The 20,783-nt window shown below is 46.1% G+C and overlaps 1 protein-coding gene and 1 long non-coding RNA gene across 8 annotated transcripts in view; one reads left to right on the plus strand and one right to left on the minus strand.

Annotated features, from left to right (window-relative positions):
- The window catches only part of LOC104687399 (WT1 interacting protein), an 84,535-nt gene that overhangs the window by 49,032 nt on the left and 14,720 nt on the right, over positions 1-20,783 (plus strand). The window contains 1 exon segment of the mRNA XM_039558146.1: positions 10,298-10,365. Coding sequence (XP_039414080.1) covers positions 10,298-10,365 — 68 coding nt within the window.
- The window catches only part of LOC104687400, a 50,987-nt gene continuing 46,517 nt past the window's right edge, over positions 16,314-20,783 (minus strand). For all 7 annotated transcript variants that reach the window (XR_005602875.1, XR_005602872.1, XR_005602874.1 and 4 more), the window contains one exon: positions 16,314-16,532. This is a non-coding gene — a long non-coding RNA (uncharacterized LOC104687400). The remainder of the gene's footprint in view (positions 16,533-20,783) is intronic.

Below are 20,783 nucleotides of genomic sequence, written 5' to 3' on the forward strand. Positions count from 1 at the left end.
GGACTCTGCCATAGCGACAGCATGGAGGCCAAAAATATAAATGATCTCATAGAGAAATTAGACAAATTAGAGAAGGATTGGTCCAGTGAGGCTATTAAACATAATAGTTATGATGCAACCTGTGGTGCAGGAAGGCCTTAAGTGCTGGCTGCTGGAAGCTGAGAGGTTATTCTTGGGAACACTGCAGCCTGTGTGAGCCTGTAGTGCTCTTTCCCAGGGAACTTCCAGTCTTGACCAGATCTGGAGACAGGATGCCAGGGTAGATGGATCCTTGTTGCTGACATTGTGGTGGTTCTTACTGGAGGCTGAATGAGGGTCACCCACCACAACACAAGGGTAGGGGCCAGCAGGGCAGCTGGGGAGGCTGTGTCCTGCCTGGAGCACCAGGAAGGGTTGGGCTGCACTTTGGTGATGGATTTATTCTGCCATAGAATGGGCTGGCACTTGGACCCTGGGACAGTGTGATAAGACAAGTACTCTTTTAAGTCCTGGCTTGCAGGCAGCAGCTGGAAAATTGGAATTCTTTGCTGATAACGAACAAGAGCCTGTGATGGAATGGTGAAAGCTTCCCACAGTGGAAACTACCTTGGGGGAAGAGCTATACCCCCTGCCCTCCCAGCTTGTCAAGTGGTGGGGGAGGCCTCTCGTGGTTTGGTGGGGTTTTTTTTGCATTTGTAAACCCAGCCCTGGGGGGGAAAAGTTAAATTGAAGTACACTTGGAGCTTTATTTTACGTTTTCTTAGTGTTGCCACTTGCTGGCTTGTTAAGTAATATACTTTTAAGATGTGCGTTAATATATAGACCCAAAGTAGCTATTAGATCAATGCAGGCAGTTGTATTTCTGTTTTAAAATATATACTTGGTTTATGTTTTTGCAAACCCTTTTTCAGCATAAGTTTTTCTGTTAGAGCTCCATGGAAATAATTTATGTGTTAACCCTGAAATTGATGGGTGGTATGGGATAGAATAAATACATAAGTAGGAGAGAAAGGAAACATCTGCCAATTTAAACTTTGGCAAATTATATGGAAGCTTGAAAGTATCTGCTAGGTTTATAATACAGTCTGCACAGGAACGCCTTGCCAGAGTGCCAGAGGTCAGAGAGCTTCTTGTCCCTGCAGCTTTAAGCAACCTTTTTGTCAAATAACCTGACTGAAGAGTAGGAGGAGACAGAAAGGAAGAGAGAATTCCACACTAGAGTAAACATGGCACAGAGATTATGGATACCCTGCCAAGAAAGGTGGGGTTTTCCAGCAAGGTAACAAAAGATATTAGCTATCTATCTACATAATCCTGCTGGAGGCTGACAGCTGGAGTCATGCAGGGAGGCTGGGGCAGAAATGTGCCCTCCACACCTCAGAAATGTGCCCTCCGTGTCCTCAGCACCCGCTCGGGGCTGTGGTGGAGTCCTGCGGAGGTCTGTGGTGCAGGGATGCGGGATGCGGGATGCAGGGGGGTTGGATGCAGCAAAGGAGCACCTACTGAGCACAGACGTGTTCCCTTCGGTGCCATGGCTGGCACGGGGCAAAATCCCAGGGAAGGTAATGAAGTTTTTCACTTTGACATCATGGCAGGTTAAGGTAAACTGCAGAGGAAAGTCTAGAGTTTACCTAAGGCTACAAACATGTCAGAATGATAAAGTGCTGTGTTTTCATGTGGGTTTTAGCGCACGTTGGTGAGCGCACAGCAGAGAGAGCCGTGCTTCTGTCGCCCTGGCAGCTCCGCAGCCGGCCCGGGGCCGCTCGGTGCCGGCAGCTGCCGCGGGAGCCGCGGGCGGGGCAGCGGCTGCTCCCGCCCGAGAGGTGGCACGGGGCGGTGCCGAGCCTGGACAACAGCCCAGAAGGGAGGTGATAATTGTGTCAGACAAGAGTGTGCTTTTGTCAGAGTCCGAGTGAGAGCTGGGCGATGGTAATTGGGAGGAAAAATAGTTAACTACCATCTGCCTCCCCAGGGCAGAGCGACGAGATGGAGAGTGAGAATGAATGCTGACTTTGTAGCCACGGTTAATTTGCACTGAAAAGCTCGGGTTTGGTGTACAAATATGAATTAGTATAGGAACTTAAACTAGAGAATGATTTCCAATTATTAATTTGAAAATAATTAACTTGAAAATTCTAATTTAAATTAAATGGTTTTAAACCATTTTTACACTTTTCCCACATAAGTATTTCTTGAAATTGAATCTTCTAATTTCTTTAAAGTGTTTGTTCATATCTTGCTATGTCTGATGATACCTGATGATAATATTTTATTAGAATTTGTTCACAGACTCTGAATACTCTTTCCTGAAAGAACCTATGTAAAGGGAGAAAACAATACACATCCTGTACTCCACCTTAGTAGGCCTCCAACATACGATGCCACCTTTTGTTTGCAAGAGTTTAAATTTCAAATAAAATCCCAGCATTCTTTTGAAAAAAAGGAAAGGGCCTCTCCCCTGCTTAGATTGTCAAATCCCAGACTAGCCCGGAATTGAATAGGCCAAGTCAGTGACCTCAGGCAGAAAGAATGTTGGTTATTTACGTAGGGCTTCTGCTATTTTAGCAGCAAACCTTTTCTTCTGAAAGGACAATGTATACTGTTTTGTGTTTATGGCCGAGTAAAAAGCTTGTACATTTGAGATTTGCATCGTAATAGCCTCGTAACTCAGTATACAGCATCCTCAAAAATAGCAGTGCAAGGCTCTGTTTTGTCTTAGCCGGTGCAGGTCTTTTAGAGGCTTTTACAAAAGTTCTCTGAAAAACCGACCTTAGGATTCAGCTGCTTATATGTTTGCTTTGGTGGCTTTTTTTTTTTCCTTTCCCCAGAGTTTGGTTTTTTTTTTTCAAAACCTAAAATTACACGTGGTTTCTTTAGGAGCTATCAGGTCAGTGCTCAAAATATTTTGATGCATCTCAAGCTAAGCTGTGCCTGCAGCTTGAAACCAGGAAAACATGTGAGTGTGTGTGTGTGCAATTCAGACACTGAGCATTTTTCCTGAAATAATGGGAGATCTTTACAGGCATTCTGGGCTGGTGGATGAGCCTGCAATTCCAAATGGTTTTTAAAGTGTGCCTTTCTCAATAGATCGTAACCATGAGGAGCTATTGTGTGAGTAAAGCACACATTTAGGATCCAATCCTGCATTCCTTAAAGTCAATGGGAGTCTGAGCGTGAAAGGAATGCAGGATTGGGTCCTGGAACAGGGGAGCAAAATTGTGTGCCAGATTGTTTTGAAAAGAAGAATACAGCACATCCACAGTAGCCACTTTTTAGTGTTTCAGATTTCAAACGGCTGGGGTCTGTGAAAAGTGGCTTCTGCCAACATGCAGTATCTTCTATTCAAAGGAATTTGGCATTGATTTTTTTTTTCTTCCCCTATCTTAAACCCCCTGAAAGCCCTGGAAATTCACCTCTTCTTTCACAAAGGCTGAGCATTATGAGGAGGGGAGGGGGCCGTGGCGGTTGGGGGATGGAAGTTTCTCCAAGCCAGGGGCTGGGCTGGAGCTCAGTCCCCTCCTGGCACCCTGACTGTGGTGGCAGCTTCATCGCAGGACCCCGGCACCGAGAGCTTGTGCTTGGTGGCTTTGTGTGAGTCCACTGTAGGAGACCAAGGAGAAAAATTTAATTAGCACTTATTGAGAGGTTAAAGCAGCCTTGGTTCACCCCGGCTCGCAATGGGTGGAGTGGCAGAAACCCTGTGGAAAGAAAACCTCTGTGCAGAGAGGCAGTGTAAGCCAGAGGGAGGGATGGGGAACTGCCGGCCCAAACTCACATGTGAGTAAAGGAGGAATGGTAACAAATAAAGAAAAAGTATTGGAAGCTTTTGTTTTCTTTTGGCACATTTTCAGTTCCTGGGCAGGCAAACCTCCTCTACTGCTTGAAAGGAAACAGCTCTCCTGGGTGAAATTCTGCACCCATTTTAGCCAGAGGTGACGGGGCAGAGGAGGTAGCAGCAGTGGCTTGTTATTACTTAATGTTTTCAATTATTATTTGTGTTTGTAAAATTTGGTATTCCTCTTGAAGTTTCAGCTCCTGGACTCATCTGGTAACTTAAAATTTAGCTTCCACTGTTCAGAAATAGTAGCTGTCAGACCTGGGGGGTTGTGGAGAACTGGTTTGGGTTCTGGAGGTTTCACTTGCCCTTCAGCTTTTGAGTTCTGTGTGTCCCAGTTCCTCAATCATCAGGTGGTGTCGCACAGGTGAGAGGGACAGTCAGTCCTTGCATGCCAAGAGAAGCTGCAGCATGTGCCAGAGGTTGGTGGGCAGTCATGCCCATTGTGCTGCTGCTGTGGGCGGGACCTTCAGGAGGACCCTGGGCTGGAAAAGTGCCTTTGGGAGTGTGGGCAGCCCATGGGTGCACCAACAACCAGCTCAGAATCAGAGCAGCCCCAGACCAAGAGCCAGGGCATTTTGCAAAACAAAATGACCAGGTTTGGCCTGGTAAAAGTTTACATTGCATTGAGTGATGGAGAGTGTGGCAGAGGTGGGCAGGCAGAAGTGTCTGCTCAGCTCAAGCTACCTTGTATCTCATTGCACTTGCACAGGGCTTTGGGGCAATATGTGGGAATTTTCCTTCACTGTTATGGTAGCTGGGAAATATTTGAGCAAATGTTGTTGTGTATTAATCCTCTCTGTGTGTGTTTACTCATCACTGCAGTCTGATGGCTTTGGGAGACTGTCACGTAAGGTGCTGGGATGAGACGAGTACTGGTGCTGGTGTCACATCAGTCACTGCAGAGATGGCATCTGAAGCAGTTAACAAGCAATTAGGTCCATGTTTGATATTGCTAACTAAAACAGGCACAATTCTTTGGTCAGCCAGGCATGAAAAGCTCAGGCTGCCACACTCAGGAAGCTGAACAAGTCATGGACCAGAGCTTCCAGAGCACGGAGATTCTCACTGAGTGTCCCGATCACCCTTAGCACTGACAGTTCATTAAATAAGAAGGGGGAAGAATCCCAAGGAGAGAAGCAATGTGAGATTTTTTTTTTCCCTCCAGAAAGAGCTGTTAAAGGAGGATGCTGTGGATCTGTCTTGCTGCTGTGAGACAAGTCAGGAGCTCCTGGGTGCCACTTGGCCAGCAGGAGCAGGGCATGGCTGCTCTGGGGGCTCAGGCAAGGCTGTGGTGCTGTGCAGGGCAGGGACAGCCACCCTGCCTGGTCCTGCAGCTGCCTGTGCCTTGGCCACTGCCTGCACCTTCTCTGTGCTGCACAGCCATGTCCCCAGCCAACAGGAATGGCAGCCACTGGAGTGATACTCTGTGGCATTAACTTGGGCTGTTCAGACTGTTAATTAGCTCTGCTTTAACGAATTTCTCATCTTTAGCAGTGATACCTACAACTGAACTCTTGGATTGCACTCCATTTGGGAGGGTTTAATTACATTTTGTGGCTAAAATAGGATACTTGTTCCACACAGCTGTGACATTAGAAATAAGAGGACATTATTAGTCATTTCACTCTTTGTCCCCGCTAACACTGAAACTTTCACACATGGAGGTAGAAGAGGCACATCTGTTGAGAATACCTCGAGAGGGATCCTGATGGTGAGGAGGTGCTCTGCTGTGGGTTTTTCAGCACGCTGGTAGTCTCTGGGATGCGCCAGGCGTTATCTGGGAGGCAGGGCTGGGGCTGCAGCATTCCCATGATGTCAGAGGGGAGCTGTTTGTGTTTGAGTAGCGTCAGGCATGGAGACAATGCAGGCTTCTCACATGAACTTGCTTACTCTACCGTACTACTAAATCATGATTTCCAAAGGGTTGTGTGTTTTTAATCATCAAAGTACTTAAAATATTATAATAATGCTTGGCACTTTTCAACTTCAAAGCATGCTGCAAACAGTAATTAGGTCTAATAACCCTGCTGTGACAGTGAGACATTCCTATCTCCTGTCTTACAGCGGTGAGGGGGATGTCAGCCCCTGATCCGGTTGCATCCATCCTGTGTGAGACAGGAGATCTTCCACTGAAGGCTGTGATTGATAAACTTACCTCCCCACAGGCAAATACTCACGGCCAGCAGCAGCAGGGAGGGCTTGGAATATGCTTTCCAGTCTAGAGGGAAGGGGGCAGGACACCTGCAGTGAACTTTCGGGCCATGTCCTCCACACTGTAAAACTTGGGCTGATTCACATTTCGTTCCATGGGGGCCTGGAACAGCATTTGAAACAGCATGGGAAAAAAGTTTTACTCCATCTTGGCTTCCTGGCTGGTGTGTTTTCACCACCCAGCAAAGTGTTCTGGAGACTGGGGAGAATACTTGTGGACAGCCTATGTCAACTGGGGGTCATTTTTCCTTTTGCAAGCTGTCTTTGAGTTGAATCCTTTGATAAAGCAACAGCTCTCCCATTCCTTTTGGTTTGCAACATGTAGGAGATAAAAGTTGTGCAGGAAGTAATTGATAGACACATTTAAATAACAGAGACTTATAAACTGGTTAAACGTCCAAACCAGTGTTAAAAACCTAGAGATGATTCTGCTTTTAATTTTTTTTAAGAGTTCCACAAACCTGCATTCTTTTGGATGTTTGTCATGTTGGTTGCTATCACCAGTTGCTATCAGTCCTTGGGATAGAGTCATTTCTAGCTTTCATTTTATTATCTGCTAGATTATCTCATGAGTGTTTGCACTGTTTGCTGGAGTGTTCCTGAGGTCTGTGTCTCCCACCCGAGGTGGCGGAACTCCCTTGGCCTGGGGTGTCAGTCAGGAAATGGGAGTTACTTGTTTGTCTCTGGGAGTGCATAAGCTTTGTTTTCTATGGGAAAACAAGGCTGAAGAGCACTCGGGGGAGAAGAGGCTTCCCCCTAAAAGCTGCTGCTGGTGTCAGGAGCCTGTGCACAGGCGGGTGGCTCCCGCCCCGGGCCCGGTCCCCCTGCACAGTCCCTGTTCCTGCTGCTCTGTCGGGTGTGAAACGGAGCCTCTTCCTCGCTGCTGCTGCAAACTGGTCTGACAGGGCAGGCATGCCAAGGTGGGTATCCAGCAGGAGGAGGAACCAAGTGCAGTGTTTGTGAAACCCCACATTCGAGAACTCTGCTAGGCTGCTCATTATTATTGTAATGAGCCATCAGCAAGTTGCATCAAGTTTTGTCAGAAACTCTTGACTTTTTTTGTTTCAATATTATGAAAGCAAATAGTAACCAGGCTTGGCTAGACTCAGTCATTCAAAGGAAAGCCAAGCAGCAGGGCCTGTGTGCCAGTGGGCAGGGTGATATTACCTTCTCTGGCTGGCCAGGTGCTCAGCTCAGCTGGCTAAAGGAACATCAGGGGGTTTTTAACTTGAATTTCTGCCTAATTGACAGTAACAGGTTACAGCTACACAGAACAGGCTGGTGCTGTGCAGGTTCCCAAGCTGCTCCAGGACCTTGAAAGATGAAGCCACTTTGTCCAGTACCAGGAGCTCAGGGCAGGCATCCCAACATCAAGGTGTTGCACCCACCCTGCTGCACCGCTGCCCTGGGGCTGGGGCCACCGCCACTGCCTCTCCTCAGGATTCCTGTCTCCCTGGCTGCAACTGCCTGCACTTCCCTCTTGACTGTAGTTTGCACATGATGCCCAGACACTCAGAGGGTGGTGTTTGACCATGTTCAGTGCTGTCATTTAGTAAACCCTTCTGGAGGGCAGTGGAATGTACACTTTTGCCTTTATTTCTAAAATGCAGGATGTAGAAGCCAATATAGGCATCCATGGTTGTTTGAGTGATAACTTGCTGTTTCTTGTTTGCGAGGTAACTATTGTATGGTCCCTGAATGAAATTCTTCTAAGGTAAAAGGCCTGTCAATCTTATTAATCATTGTTAATAATAGTCATTATCATGTGAGCAAGCTGCTTGCCTGCTTTATGAGTTTAGGCAAGTCAGTTCCCTAACAGGCGTCTTGTTTCTTTCAGCTGGAAAATGAGAGAAATGGTATTTTCCCTGAGTTTTGAAAGGTGTTGTTCTGGGAGTGCAGCGTAGAGGTGGCAGGTGTAGGGCAGGGAGAACAGCTCTCAATGCTGGGCAGGTGGGGGCTCGTGGGGCAGGCTGGGAGCAGGGATCCCACCAGTGCAGGGCTGATGTGGAGACTCACAGTGGGGCTGGGCACAGGGCAGCCAGCTGCCAAATGCATTTGAGACCTGCTGTGTGTGAGAGCCACTCCAGAACACTGGCTTTGGGTCAGAGGCTTCCCACTCCATCCCGGTCCAGGAGAGCGCTGATCCCACTGGTGATGCTGTGCTAAGGAAAGAACCAGAGCAGAATTTGTGCCGTTCCCATCAAGCTCAGCACTGGCAGGCTGGGGTACAGAGTGGGATGTCAGGGTCCTCCTGCACCTCCTGCAGTGCCTCCGAGATGCTGGCACCTCCCCGCCCTGGCGCGTTGCTCTCCTGCAGAGATCCTTCCAGCAACCGGCTCTGGGATTTGTCCCTAATCACCTCTGCTGCTTCTCACCACAGCGGCTGTGGGCTGAGGTGGTGGCCAGCGCTCCTTCTCCTGAAACACACGCCCGGCTCTGTGGGTAAGCACAGGGGAAGTGCTGCATCAGCATATCCAAGGCAGGTCCCTGTTCTGGGTGCAGCCACTTCATGTCCACCAGCTAAAGACAAGTTGTATGTCAGATCCAGTTGTAGGCTGGACCTGCAGAGACAACCTGTCCTTTACAAAGCCATTCTGGCCTCTTTCCTTTCTTCCTTTCTTTCTGTGTACTTTATCTTTCACTGGAGAGGTTAAAAAACATCTTTGATAAGCAGGAGGGAAGATCTAGATTTGGTTGCTCTTGCATGAGTTGAGAGAGGCCCCATGGTCCCCTGATTGCTGTCCCAGCCCTGTGCCTTGTTCAGGGGATGGCCCAGTTTTACCTAAGACTCTCAGAGGGATGAGCACATTGCTCACGTCACCAGGGTCCTGGTCCCCACCAGAGCCACCGGGCAGCTGGAAAGACAAACAAGAGCTGACTCCACCTACCAGCAGTATGGAGACAGCAGCCCGTGAGATCGACGGCCCAAGAATGTGCACACAAAAGAAGCATTTCCCTCAGCCACGACAGTAAAACCACCAGACAACCGCATGCAGCATGTGATTTCCCAAAAGCATCAGCCCAGATCCCAACTCTTTGTGCCACACAGTTTCCCAGGATCAGATCACAGTGGCAACGTGTAAAAGGCGCTTTCAAGCACTCAAAATTAATCATATTTTCCTCAACATTGTTTATGGAAACCATGGAGAGTACTCCTGCCCCTCTGTGCTGCTCAGCTCGCCAGCCCTCGGTGTCAAGCCCTCCACGGAGATCGGTGGTGTTTCTGCTGGAGTTGGAGGAGACAGCCGGGCTGATTCCATGGAGCGAAGCTCCGGTAGTGACCTGGGATCTGTTGACCCGAGTTCCTCTTGCCCCCTCTCCCTTTCCCTGTGCCGCTGCTGGCACAGCCCGAGGCAGCCCTTGTCCATCTGGGGCTGCCGAGGGCTGCTGAGAGCTCCCACATGCCTGGGAGGCTTGGCCAGTGGGACCTGGCAGAGTGGGAATGAGGTGAGTTGGGATCAGTGTGGTTTCCCTTTTCCCTCTCTGGTTTTACACTGGTGAAATGGCACTGCTTTCTGCAGAGCTCTGATCTGCTGGATCTACAAACTGACCGGGGTTGGTGGTTCTTGAATTCCTGGTTTGCATCCTTTCTGTTGGGACTCTCTGGAGTCTGCTGTGCATTTCTTCACTGTAAAGGGAGCCATCAGTTAATGACTATCACAGGCTTTGTCACTCAAGTTCTGCATGGGCTAATGAAATGGCAAATGTCAAAGCTTGAATGCAAAATTTCTTGTTTTCTGTGTGATTTTCCTGCCCTTCCCTCCATCATGTGTGCCTTGTACTGCAGGGAGCTGCTGTGACATTGATTATTAATATTCTTGAGCGTGGCAGGGGCATCCGTATGCAGTATCCCTTGGGTAGTCCTTTGGAGACAAATGCTGCTGCTGTTGATTGCAGTGGATGTGAGCCTGCTGGGATTTTATCTGCCAAGAAAATTGTCTCAATTTGCAAAGGAGCCTTTTCCCCCAAATAATTTTTGAGTTGAGATTGCAAGTTTTTCAGGAACCGGTATCAACTGGGTTCCATAACCTGCACTTAAAGATAACATTTAGTTGGTACCTAAGGCAAGGTTTGGTATCTGATTGGGTAAGGCCAGATAGAGCAAAGAGCCTGACCCTCAGCCCTGGCTCTGGATGGGCCCTCCAGGGAAGAGAGGGGCCAGGAACAGACCCCACAGACAGGTACAGGGGGTGTGCTTTTCACTTTGCATCCTGAACGACTGGGTTTGGGGATAGAGAACAAAATTCTGATGGTCCTGTGTTTTAACAGGGAGAAGACTACGAGGAAAAGCATTCTACAATGTCAATGGCAAGGTGTACTGTGAAGAAGACTTCCTAGTAAGTAAGATTTCAGGCTTTTTTTTTCTTATTTCTAAAGCAAATTGTTGTTTTATATTGGCTTGTTTGCTCTGAGAGACAGTTTGATGATGCAGGGCCTCCTGCCAGGGGTGGAATTGGGAATCATTTACCACTGACTCCACAAGAGCACGATCAGCCCCTTGGTTTGAAGTGGTGGCTGTAAAACCAAGTACATAACTGTCCATAAGCCATCACAAAGTGTAAATTATGAGAATAAACACTGGAGCTGCTCAAGCTTGGGACTTGAATAGCAGCCACAGAGCCTTGCCTGCCAAGCCTGAGCTCGAAGTCAAACATCTGGGGAATACCAATCATAACAGGAGGGAGACGTTTGTGCCGGGAGCACGTCAGGGCTGTGCACAAAGTTGCTTTGTTGAGGCACAGTTTAATCACTGCTCTGCTCACCAGGCTGTGGGGCTGAGTTGTGATTAGCTGGGAACTGTTGGCCATGGAGGGGCAAGTCAAGTTCTCTCCCTGCTCACAGATTTTGTAAGTGCTTTACTTTAATAGAGACTCAGGAAAAAACAAATGAAGCCTGTTGCTGAGCTGCGTTGTTCCAAAAATAAAATATTTGTGCAATTAAGGGTGAGGATTGTGCAGTGCACAGCAAATGATTCGATAAGTACAGACCATTTAGAATTAAGAAGAAGAGGATGGCATAGCTGGGAATTGCAATTAGAGAGCAGTGATATATTTTGGCTTAGAGGAAGCTGAATTTATGCCACCTTATTTACTGAAAAACCATTAATTTAGAAGCTTGGATCTTCCAGAACAACTTTTCATTTCTAATGGAAATATAATCATGCTTTTTGCAAAGGAATTATTCAAACTATATCTCCCAACAAAATTGTTACTGGCAGTTCAAATGCATTTCTCATCAATACAATCCATAAAAATCATGGAAATTCCTAAAATATAAGCCATCTTTGCCTTCATGTGTTACACCTTTGCTGTGAGCTGGAGCCTGTTGGAAAAAAAACCCAAAATGTGTTTTGTGCAGAAAATAAGTATCTTGTTATAATCGAAACTTGTTACTGTTTTGCTTGCATTCTGGAGAGAATTTTTTTTTTTCTCTTCCTTGCTTTTTTCAGCTTTCTTTCCTGTGTTTCTGCAGAAGCACAGCGAGGAGGGGAAGAGGTGGAGTGTGAGAGGGAGGGGCTCAAACCCTTGAGATTTTTCGTTTGAACTGTGTTGGAATGTACTTTCCCCATGATCAAAACCTTTCATCCAGACTTAATGACATGATTGTTGTTATTAGCTTGTCATTTCAGCCTATACACAAGAATTTTAAATCTAAAAATCGTAATCTTTTGGAGAACATTCAGTTTTCATGGGGTGGGGGGGAAAGCTCTTTATCTCAGGCATGTTCTGTAGTGGGTTTCTGAAGGAAGATACTTGCAGAGATTTTCCAAGGAAAACTGAGATTAAGGACTTGATAGGAATAAACTTTCTGCAAGTTAGGGAACTGTTGGGACATTTAAGGCACAGATTTAAAAGCCCAAACTTCCCACAGGTGTGTTTTAGCAGATTCCCAGGAGCACAGAGGAATGGGGGAGAAGCAGACCAAGGGACGCTGTGTAAGTCAGCAAGAAACCAAATTCTGACATTGTCCCTGCTTGTGGTAATCTTGCTGCTTCTCAGGAAGTAATAGCATCTTCTCTCAGCTCCCCTGAGCAAATGTCATAGCAAGAATCCTAGGAATTGTATTGTTTCACTAACGAAATCAAACAACCTTGCCTATTTTAGAGTTCTGTGAACAGGGAAAGCTCAAAGCTTTTCTCAAAGTTGAAAGGAAAGAGGCTGCAAAGTCACCATTAAAAAGGAAATTATTTTAACTGCTTCATCTTCCCAGGTCTTCCTCCTGAACACTTCGAAACCCCAATCCTCTCTAAGAGGCATTTTCAGTCCAAAGCAGAAAACCCAATGCTTTTTCTGTATAACTGAGAATTTCAGTCTCTACTGTGAGTCCAGTTCTTTAGTGCAGCTTCATTACAGTGCAGCAGGATTCCCTGCTGACACTGTGGAAGTGGAATGTTAGGGAAGTTAAGGCAGGGGGATAAGAAAAAGATTATTTCAGTTTGGGAATGTAAACAGATACAGTCTAACTGCATTATAATTGTATGGCTGCTACGAAAATGCTGCCTGCCATGGGTATCCTTCCTCTTTCTTGGCTTTTTTTTGCCTGGGAATTGATCAGGAGAATCAGATGCTCCTCTAGGTTTGGGGGCGGGGTCACAGCTCTGTGGATTTGCAACCCCGCTTGTGACCAAGTTATTTCAACCAGCAGGGATTAGAAAGCACAGCAGCTTCAGAAAATGTGGGCAGGAGGTGCAGTGCTGTCCCACTGGGGGCACTGGTGACACCCAGGTGAGAACGGGCCGTGTGTACCTGGCTGGGTTTGCACCAGCCACATGATCGTACCACGGCTTCCCAGGGACAGACTGAGAGGTTGGTGTTTCCTTGCTCACAGTCCCACCGAGGCAGCAGTGGCCTGAATGAGCCCCTCGTGTGCTTCCCAGCAAGAGGCATCCCGAGGGGAAGCTGCTGTGCTGTCAATGGGGGACAGAGGAGCCTCCCTGGTACCTGGAGGAGAGCCCGTCCACTTCCCTGGGAGGGCTGTCATTCCTGCAGAGCTCTGGCAGTCCCGACTGCTGCATCTCTTTATCCCATTCATTTGTTGCAGGTGCTTCTTCCCTATCCCTGGAGTCTCACTGGGTATGTCCTGCAGGCCAGTCCGGGCAGGACACAGCGACTTTGGGGCTGCAACAAGTAGCACATGAGCAATGATGGGCAGAAAAGGTGAACTGGCTTTTGATATGAATGAATGCAGAAAATTTTAGTGAAGAACGGATATTGTTTATGGGTTTCTTCCTACTGTAGCTGCTAGAAATATTTAACATCCTATAGATGTCACTATTTTATTCCTCCTGCAATACTGCAGTTTGCTGTGCCAGACCAGCTCCTGCTGGAGCTCTCTCCAGAGCTGCAGTTAATGGCTCACATGGGATACTTGGTTCTTTAACTACCACTCACTCACGACAAATCAGCTCTTCCTCTCAATCAAAGGTGGTACATGGAATTCACTGCAGTGTCATGTATGGTCCCTGAAGCCAAGACCTTGAGAAGACCCATTTTCCAGTCCTTTCAAATGTTTGACTCTTGTAAGAGCCCTCCTTGGCTAAAGTGTCCTCCAGGAGGTTCAGCCAGTGCCGGGGCCAGCTGCTCCAGGGGGTGTCTTCCGTTTGCACTCTGGCTGTGAGCTCCTGTGCAGGTCACATTTGAACAGAGCGCAGTTGTCACTTCAAGCATAGCGAGCACCGAGAGCTTTGGCTACCAACTGCTTCCAAAAAATCAGTCGGTAAAAGTGTGGCATGAGGAGCTGCTGGCATCAAACTTCCCAAATCTGCCCCTTTCTTGCAAAAGTGCTTTTGATTTGGAGACACAGGTCATGAGTGAGCTGTTGCTGGTGCTCCTGGTGAGCACTGTGAGGCTGCCCCAGGACACCCCACACTGCCCCTGCAAAAGCCACAAGGTACATCCTTCTGGCAAATAGTTCTCCCATGTTTGCTCTTACTGAGGGCACAGTCTCAGTACCAGGTTATTTTTAGCTTATTTTGCTCATTCTTTGCAGGGAAGAAGTGTTAGAAGTGTTTAGCCCCACTGTGGAGCTGTGGATGGGATAGGGATGCCACAGTGCTGCCTTCTGTGGGGCTGGGAATGGATGGCTGGGGCTGGGAATACCCTGCACCTGGAGGAAATGGAATACCTCTGCCTTCTGGGGTTATTTTTGTCAGCCTCCTGCTTCCAGCCCTGATTAGCTGCACATTCCCTCAGTGCTTAAACCCAAGCCATATTGGCTGAATGTAGAGAATGAATCAGATTAAAAAAATAAATCCACAGATAATTCTACTTCTGCCTAAGCATGGCACAGACATTGCCTGATCTGTGCCATCTCCAGTAGGATACCACATGTGTGAGGAGCAGAAAGAACGAAAACAGCCCCCCAAACTTTACATTGCTTTGCTTTAGCTCAGGGGAAGATCCAGTTACTCCTTTAAATGCCACCTTAAGGTAATAAGTCCAGCAATAGCCAAGTCTTGCCCCAGCCCTGTTAGGAGAGTTATTTCATGAAAGGAAATAAAACAAATGACAGTTTAATCCTTTCCTGAAAGCTCTTCGGACACAGATGGCTAACTAGCCATAACAGAGACACTGTTCCTGGTGAAGTGAACAAAAAATAAATGCCTTACTGTATAATAAATAATCCCAGTCAGATGTTCTTGTTTCATTTTGTTGATAAATTGCTGCATAATCATAGGTAAAGGAAAAATAGCTCAATAATTTTAATTTGTCTTTCCTTTTCAATGCTTAAATATCATGTTAAGAAATTCTTTAAAAAATACTGTTTTGCTTGGCAAAAAACACTTTAAAAATGTCACCAAAGCAGCCTGAATCTTAGATCTATTATCTCTCTCTTTTTTTTTTTCCCCTCTTTTTGATAGGCTTTTCCTTTTTCTCTTGAGGTAATGAACATTATTGAGTGGGGGTCCAGCTGAGGTTAAGAAATGAGAGAATTTCCCTCGAGGGAGGAGATGAGAGGGAAAATGAACCTCGTGACAGATGTTAGTTACATTGCTTAATGCACTACTGGAAGACGCTCAGATGCTCTGGAAATAACCTATTACAGACACCACAGGCTGCAGTGCATAGCATTAAGGTCATCCAAAACTTCCCCTTTTAAGATTTTCTCTTCCACTGTCTTAAAACTTTGCCAAATTTAATCATTTAGGCTGAACTTCTTCATGCTAGGTTTTTGCCTCTGGCTAACTTTGCTGTCATTAGTTGTTGGAAGTTTCATCTAGAGCTGTTCATGCATTTCATTGAGTAAAACTGGAGGAACTCTGCCCATAAATCCTCAAAGAGAAAGGCTCTAAAAACTTGGTTTTGCAAATGGTGACCATAAAGAGACTCTGTGCATTGCAAACCTGCAGGAGCCTTTAGGAGTCCCCTTCCTGCCCTTCCCAGGAGAGTGCCCAGCCCCTGTGAGGGCTGTGGCAGGAGGAGGGCAAGCAGCCCACGGCCCCAGCAGAGCCCCTTGCAGCCCTGCAGCCTCTCTGTCTCTCTCCAGCCTTCTTTCTCCTCTCCATCCAGTCTGGTGGGATTCTGGATCCCTTCTCCCCTACACCAGCCACAGGTTCCCAGCCAGGACACTTCTCTTGGCTGGTCACTGCAATGGAAGTTGGCTACAGAGGACATACGGGGCTTTGTCTTACACCCACAACCGTAAAATTGACAATGATTTCAGAAATGCAAAAGTATCAGGGTGTGCAAAACTAGTAGGCAGGTGGGAAATGGAAATGCTCAGCCTTTCATGGTGGAAGGGACAGGATATCAACTGAGGAGTAGCTGAGTGATGGGCAGCTCATCAGAGCAGGGCTTGCACCTTCATCTCCTGTAGCACCAAACACAGCAAGACCCTTACCCCAACCAGGGCCCCTGAGCATGGCTGCAGTGTAAATATTAATACTAATGAGGCTTTTCTTCTCAGTTTGTGCACATGCTGTTTTCCAAGCCTGGCAGTGTGGGAAATGGCCTGTCCCACTTGCTGGGGCCCTCAGAAGATAGTTTTTATTTAGTGTAGTGGAGGCTGGTGTCAGCTGGAGTCAGAGGTTTGATTTTCCATCTCAGCGACTATAAATGTTTGGAAGTCCCCCTTGGGAGGGAGCCCTGGGACTGGTGCATTAGTCAGAGAGCCCATTTCTGCTGAGACTCTTTTAGAAAAAAATAGACTTAGTTGAAAAGGTGAATGATTGAAGTTGCAGCTTGTGTCCATTTCGTATCTAATGGGAATCACAGAGCAAATGGAGTTCTAGATAACTGGGAGGATGTTGTATTTAGGAGACTTGCTATTAGGAGCCATACTCCAGTCAGAGAGCAGACAGACACGGGTGTTTATTGATATGTTCAAAGAATGATGGAATCAAAGCATGGAAAGGGATTTGCTGCAATACTCCTGATATACACAAGCATAAGGAAGTCTGTGAGGGTTTTCAAGGTGCTGATGGCTCTAGGTTGGGACAGGAGGTGCTTTCAGGTTCCAGAGGCATCATGAATCCTAAGTGTTGCTGTGCTCCCAGATGCTGTCACTGAAAACAAAGGCAAACAGTTAATAGCGTGTTTGTTCCTAATCGGGGCACGAGGGAGTGCAGTCATGTTGCTGCTTGTGTGTGTCTTGCTCCAGCCCCTGCCTGCCAAAAAAATTTGAATACTTTCCTTCCTTAGTTTTCCCTAAGGTTTGTGGTGTGCCAGTGGTCCCAGATTTATTTTATAAATGAATTTGACAGTAATGATGATTAATTGGGGTATTCTGAATTGAAGCATTGGGTCAAACCTACAGATGAGCTTAAAATTCAAGTTTCATAATTATCTAGGGATAGTCAAATATTGGTCTGCCTCTGCACTTTGGACTTGGATGTGAATCAGCATGAAGAGTGTGTAGAGCTGGCAGTTTGGGTTCACCTCTCATTGCAACACAATTCCAGAGTGCTGTATCCTGGATCAAGAAGTTACAAGTCCACTGAAACTGGTGGCAGAACTCCCGTTGTCTTCAGAGGGGTGTCTGGGTTTTGTCCCAAGGATTCATCCCAGAGGACAAAGTTTTAAAGCTGGGGCCCATAAACAATGAGAGAAGCTGAGGGTGAAGGCTTGTGAGCACAGCGTGCAGGACACACCGCAGGCCTCACTGGGCAACACTGGGGGCCACAAGAGGAAACCAGCTGGAGTCCTGAGACATCTTGGTTTTATAAAAGAGCAGTACACAGGTGGTACCTAGGCCCAGGTGATAATGTAGATAAACATAATGCGATGAAATTTCCATGTGTGAGTAAGATCTGCGTTCACTAAAAGGGCGCTCAGCATTTCCTGAACTGGCTTGCAGATTGTTAAATGAGTCGCAGGAATCACCTTCTGGGACATGGCAAAAGAGACAAGGAAAGGCCAAGACAGGTTTTTTCTGAGATGTATCACTATTGACTACCATTTTTAGCTATCCTGTATGGTACAGTTGCTGGTGGAATGTTTGGAAGTGTGTTACGAAGGCCAGTTGGTTTCACGCCACATAATCACTCCCCTATTTCCTCTTGAGATGGTGATCCAAATAGTCAGACTATCCATTTTTCTTAATATTACACTGAAAAGTAAATTACAATAACTGAAGCACACTTAAAAGACCTAGAGCTCTTTCTAATTATGTCCTAACTCCTGCCACACACTTGTAAGCAGACAGCATTAATTTTTTCCTATGGGAGAGTTAAAAAAAGACCCATGTGAGAAAGTGGCATGTTTCCACTTTGGTAATAAACGTCAGTATTAGATGCTGTTATGTTCTGAATTGAAATCTCTCAACAACTGTTTTGAATAAAATCCAGATAATTTTTTTTCCAGGAAGATAGGTGCTTGTGTAAACAGTTTCTTTCCGTGTATGCAGTAGATGGTAGCTGTGATGGTAAATAACCTGAAGCAAGAGTATAGCTCTGTGCAGTGTGAAGTGCTTTACAGTGTGAATCAAGTCAATAAATGTTGGGCTCTGTAATATGATGCAGAGCTAAAGCTGTTTGTTCAGCCTTTTTTCTTGATCATTGTCACTGTGAATCTCCCACAGGAGTTTGTTTAAGGAAGATCTAGGTAAGAAAATCATTAGTGGCTCTTAATTAATCACACAGCAAAGTAGCCTTGATGAGTGCTCACCCAGGGTCCCTGCAGGTGCTGTAGGATGTAAATGGCTGGTCCCTTCTCAGGGCTATAAAATGCCTGACTGCCAGAGGCAGAGTTCAGGACCAGCTGAATTCCTGGGTCTTGGCAGAGTTTTGTGCATGGCCAGACTACCTCCTACCTCTGTGCAGAGTGTGGAGTCCCTCCTTGCCCTGTCCTTGTCCTTCAAACATAACAAAGTGGAAAGACAGAAGCAAGAAGGCAAACTGCTGTGTAGTGTTTCCTCATGGACAGCAAGACAGAGTGAAGCAATAGGATTTATGAAAGGGTTTCAGCAGGATGAAGAGTAAAGTTGTGGACTGTTTTCCTTCAGTTAATCTGTCACCTGCCACGAGGCTCCTTTATCTTTGAGCCTGAGAAGGCCCCATTTTGTCCAGTTCATTTTAAGCACTGTATTTAAATATGTGTGTAAAAAACAACAAAACCCCATCTTCATGAATCCAAATTTCATATTTGCTCCCTCTCTTAATGTGATCCCATGAATTTCTTACATTGTTGTGTCCCATGTAGTAAGGGTCCCATGCAGAGAGCAAACAATACAGCAGTGAGAAGACAGATGCTCTGCTAATGGGAAACCAAGGAGCAGAGAGTCTGTGAGGGATTACAGGCAGCCTGGGGTAGGAATACGTTATTAGCATAGCACCCAATTCAGAAATTAAATGCCTGAAGCATTTTGGCAAAAACTCCTTATCATCCCGCTCAAAAGCTCTTAAAGCATAAAAGAGTAGGAATCTCAAGCCTAGGCTGAGCAGCCACGTTCGGTGACTTTGCAGTGCTGCAGCAGTGAAATGGAGATTTTACAGCTTCATACCATTACCGGGGCAGCAGCTGCCACACCCACTGAAATGTAACCCACTCGCTCTGCTTGCACAAACCTTCAGCAGGTTTTGAACATCCTCATCAAAGAGGCAAATGGGCCTGAATGAGATTCCAGGGTCTGTTTCCAGGAGGAAGGTTTTGTTTTGTTGAGTGCATAACAGCAGGGAAGAGCACCAGCCCCTCCTTGGGCACGGTTAGGCATGTGAGGGAGGAGCAGTGACATGTCTTTTCAGAGGCCTGACATTGCCCAAGGTAGAAAGTTTGGGTCCTGAAGCCTTTTTCAGGCAAACTATTTTCTGAATGTTTTTCTTTTGAAAATCATGATGGGAACATCAAACTTTGAAAGACCCTGGTAGACAACCAAGATTTGCTACAGGACTGAGAGCAGGCAGGAGAGATTGTTTCACATAGTACTTGGTGGGATTATCCTCCATGCATAATTGTTCATTATATGCTCCAAATTCATTGTTAATTTCTTTTAGATATATTGCATATTAGACAGAAGAGTTATAAACCCCAAGATTATCACAGGAGGATACTAACCGGCCTAAATATTCAGGACAGAAGGGGACTTGTTTTCCTCTTACATTGAAACAAAGACTCTTGGACAGGATCATTAGAGATTTCTCTTTTTTTTGTCTGTTTGATAATCAAAGTATATTGGACAGCAAACAAAAGAAAAGTTCAGTCAGCCAAGTCTTCTACTTTATTTTTACTCCTCTATTCTAATATAATTAACATATTTCTCAAGGTTTATTTAGTTTCCCAGAATCTTATTTTATATAAGTATCATTGGGGAGCTGAATTACAAAGTCTTGATTTGTGCATATAAAATGAGATTTTATTATCCTGCTAGAGAAGACAAGGACAAGGTAAATAAGGAAGGAAATGAGAAAACAGTTGAGACCAGACTAAGAAATCAGGAAAAATAATATGCCAGCTCTTCAACTTGCACTTTGTTTTCTTTGCATCCTGTTGTATCCAGTACTGTACTCCTGAGTCACAGAAGGGAGAGTAAAGGGTAACACTTCATTTTCAGCTTAGAATTTCAGAGCTGGTCTTTTAATAACAACTTCTTTCATTGTTTTTATATATGCTTAAGGAGTATCTGTAATGAATATTAGGGAGAGTTCAAAACTACGCTTCCCATTTGTTGTGGATACAGAGTGTCCATAGACTTCGGACTGTTCCCGTCCACACTGAGATTGGTCTGTATTTACATAACTTTACTGCTCTGCCAACAAAATACTTCAAGAACCTGGCACAGAGGGAACCCTTATAGAGTAAGGCTAGAATTGAGCCCCACAGTGCTTAGATCCTGAATGAAATTGTACCTATGAATACCATGGGAACAAGAACCAGAGCCGAGATTGGGCTTCTCCATGAGGGTCTTGCCTATCAGCCTGTGTCACTTCACTGCTTTACCTCCATCTCTTTTTCATGCCTTTCTGTGAATGGGGGCTGGTGTGCTCAAAAGCTCTTTTTACCCCTCCAACTCTGTCAGGAATAAAAAAGGCTCTAAGTCTGTGTAGTGAAACCTTTTCCTCTCCTGCAGTTACCTGTTCACAAGCTCTGGGGGACCAGTGCTTCTCCCAGCCAGCCATGCTGGGAGCCCACCCTGGGAGGCTCTTGGTGTGCTGAGAGACAATAAAGAGGCTGTTCTGCTTTGTCTGCAGTCTGGAGCAAGTCACAACTCCTCTCCCATTGCACACACAAGATCTGTGAACGTTGTTAATAATCGAGTGCTTCAAAGACAGACATTGACAATTTTAATTAGTATTTTAAGACTTTCAAGCTCTGCTTCTAAA

The sequence above is a fragment of the Corvus cornix genome, chromosome 11 (genome assembly GCF_000738735.6).
Source record: "Corvus cornix cornix isolate S_Up_H32 chromosome 11, ASM73873v5, whole genome shotgun sequence".
In the NCBI taxonomy this organism is placed as follows: Eukaryota; Metazoa; Chordata; class Aves; order Passeriformes; family Corvidae; genus Corvus; species Corvus cornix.